The sequence below is a fragment of the Etheostoma cragini genome, chromosome 9 (assembly GCF_013103735.1).
Source record: "Etheostoma cragini isolate CJK2018 chromosome 9, CSU_Ecrag_1.0, whole genome shotgun sequence".
Classification (NCBI taxonomy): domain Eukaryota; kingdom Metazoa; phylum Chordata; class Actinopteri; order Perciformes; family Percidae; genus Etheostoma; species Etheostoma cragini.
The window spans coordinates 18,776,521-18,779,020 of NC_048415.1; the positions used below are offsets into that span (position 1 = coordinate 18,776,521).

The following is a 2,500-nucleotide window of genomic DNA, read 5'->3' on the forward strand; positions in this document are numbered from 1 at the left end:
ACACTTAAGTGTGACAAACATGCAAAGGAACAGGAAATGAGGAAGGGGGCAAACACTTTTTCACACCACTGTGTGTGTATATGTGTGTGTGTGTATATATATATATATATATATATATATATATATACTCTGTGTTTTTGGTGTGTCTTTGTTGATGTCCTGTCATAAGCACACTGAAGCAAATCCCTAGCAACTTACACCGAGTTGTATGCCAATACAGTATTGAATCTTAATGACCTAATTTCCAATCAAATCTGATAATGAGCATGTTTTAACTGCAGCCCTCTGTGTTTGGTACAACCTACAGACACCTCTGACTGTGGAAAACCGGCATTATGCAATGCTCAAATGATTATGCAGCCTATGAATAAGGTCAGGGTTGAAACACAGGGAGCCTGTTCTGGAAGCACTCCGAGGAATGACTCAGTAGCTTTAGGTAAATAAAATGCTGGCTCAGTGTACAGGCAGGCAGGCCTAGCTACAGTAACGTTAGCCAGTGAACGTTAGCTAACGTGTCACTATAGCATTAGTACAAGTTAGAGAGGCGTTTACAGCTGAAGCCTGTGCAGTGGGAACAGCAGAGCGACAGCTGGCAAATAAAGAAGCGGAGACTTGAACCTGCTCGTCCTCCTGCATCGAAGCGGCTAACGGCAGTCCGTCCGCCAGCCGAGCGATCATCGTCAGCAGCACCATCTCTCCGCGATGTCCGGCTGTTCCGCTGTTCCGCTGTCCGCTACGAATGTTCCAGGTAAAGCGGGACTGGGTTTGGCCGGCTGTAAACTGACAACACCACAGGGCTGACGCGCTGAGCTGGCCGGAAACGCAAGAGCTTTGTGTGTCACAGCTAAATATTTCCGCCCTCTCGTTGTGCGGGAGCGGTTTATGACCACAAACACAGTTCCGTATCACATTTCTTTGTCTTCTTTTTTCTTTTCTTTTCTTTTTATTCATTCAGAATACAAATATACAAACCATCAAGGCATTTTAAAAACAAACAAAACCCATATCCAAAACATGAACTTTTTCCACAGGTCGAGCATGTAATCGAAACACAGGAATGTGTGCATAAAAAAATCTACATTGAGTAAAAAAAAAGAAATAAGAGAAAAATAGAAAATAGATAAAGAATAGATAAAAGGGGCACAAATGGAGTTAAACGTTTTAAGTAATTAAACCAAATCATGCCATATTACATTTTCTACAATGTTTGTTTGTGTTCATCGTGCCTTCTCTCATTTTATTTCATTTCATAGTGTATTATTGTTATCATCTTTGTCATCATGTGGAATTATTGTGTAACTGACACGTGTCGCCTTCAAATAACCCTTTTGTTGTCATCCCGTTGACCATGCAACTTTTAGTTTTTCTGGGTCAAAAGTCACTTTTCGCACTGTTCTTTAATATATATAAAAAAAGATTTCTTCAAAATGCCATAAAATTAAATAAACACCCAAATTAAATAAATGTCGTGAACTGATAATTTATGTTACTCGTGAAGAACGTTGTACGGAACCATTCACATTATTTTTTGGGACAATTTGTTTGAAAGAAACCCCCAAAACGTTTTGAAAATGGGTCAAATTTGACCTGAAGACAACAGAAGGGTTCAATAAATAACTACACCACCACGCACTACGTTTTAACAAAGCTTCCGGAAGCTTCCCCTGGCTACATCCACTGAGGAAGACCATGAGGTGGGACTGAAAGCTCCAGGAAAAAGTATGAAATGATTTTTGTCTAAAAAACTATTTCCAATGAATTGTCCCGGTTTAATTAGCATAGTAAATTCTTAATAACAATCATTTATGATTAGTCTTTTGTGAGTTTAAAAAAGTAGCCTGATTTATGACTAATACAAAGAAATTAAAACATGTTCTTATCCTAAAATAATTGGCAAAATGTTTGATAAGAATTAATTAAATTAGACTAGGTTGACAAATTTGATAATCTGTTCATGAACGTGCAAAATGCAGTGCTGTATGCAGTTCGATAAGTGTAGCCTAAGCCTAAACAGATGATTATTGTGTTACTTGTTTCTGCAAATATGATTTCTATGTAAATACTTACACATTTAATAAATTACAGAAAAAGTGACCCGTCACTTCAAGAAAGTGAAAAAAAAAGGCTCCTTTTTTGAGAAGACAGCAAAGAAGCCTTGATATGAAAGTAATAGACTTTTTTTACTGGTATCAAGATAATAATAAAATGTGATGTTATGCCATGACCACAAAACAGGACACTCATGACTGGAATCATTACTCCACCTTTCCATTTCCATTCTTCTGATAATATCTACTGTTCTCCCTCTTACTCCACTAATCCTTTATCGTCCTTTACACCATGGAGCAACCAAAGATTCCTGTTCTATGTTTATCTTGTAAGTGCAAACTGTCTACAGCTGAGGGCAGCATTGGTCACTGTTAGGGTAAGCCTCAGTGAGACAAGCATTTGCAACAACACGTGGAAATTGACTTCCCTTCTTTCTTTATGGTATTGAACC

At 38.0% G+C, this 2,500-nt stretch overlaps 1 protein-coding gene across 2 annotated transcripts in view; it reads right to left on the reverse strand.

Annotated features, from left to right (window-relative positions):
* sec22bb (SEC22 homolog B, vesicle trafficking protein b) overlaps positions 1–864 on the reverse strand; it is a 5,829-nt gene extending 4,965 nt beyond the window's left edge. Inside the window, exon 1 of one of the 2 annotated variants that reach the window (XM_034882265.1) lies at positions 619–864. In XM_034882265.1, the coding sequence (XP_034738156.1) occupies positions 619–693 (75 nt within the window). In that variant the 5' untranslated portion in view covers positions 694–864. The remainder of the gene's footprint in view (positions 1–618) is intronic. The other variant, XM_034882266.1, reaches the window with a different exon arrangement.
* Positions 865–2,500: the final 1,636 nt, after the last annotated feature.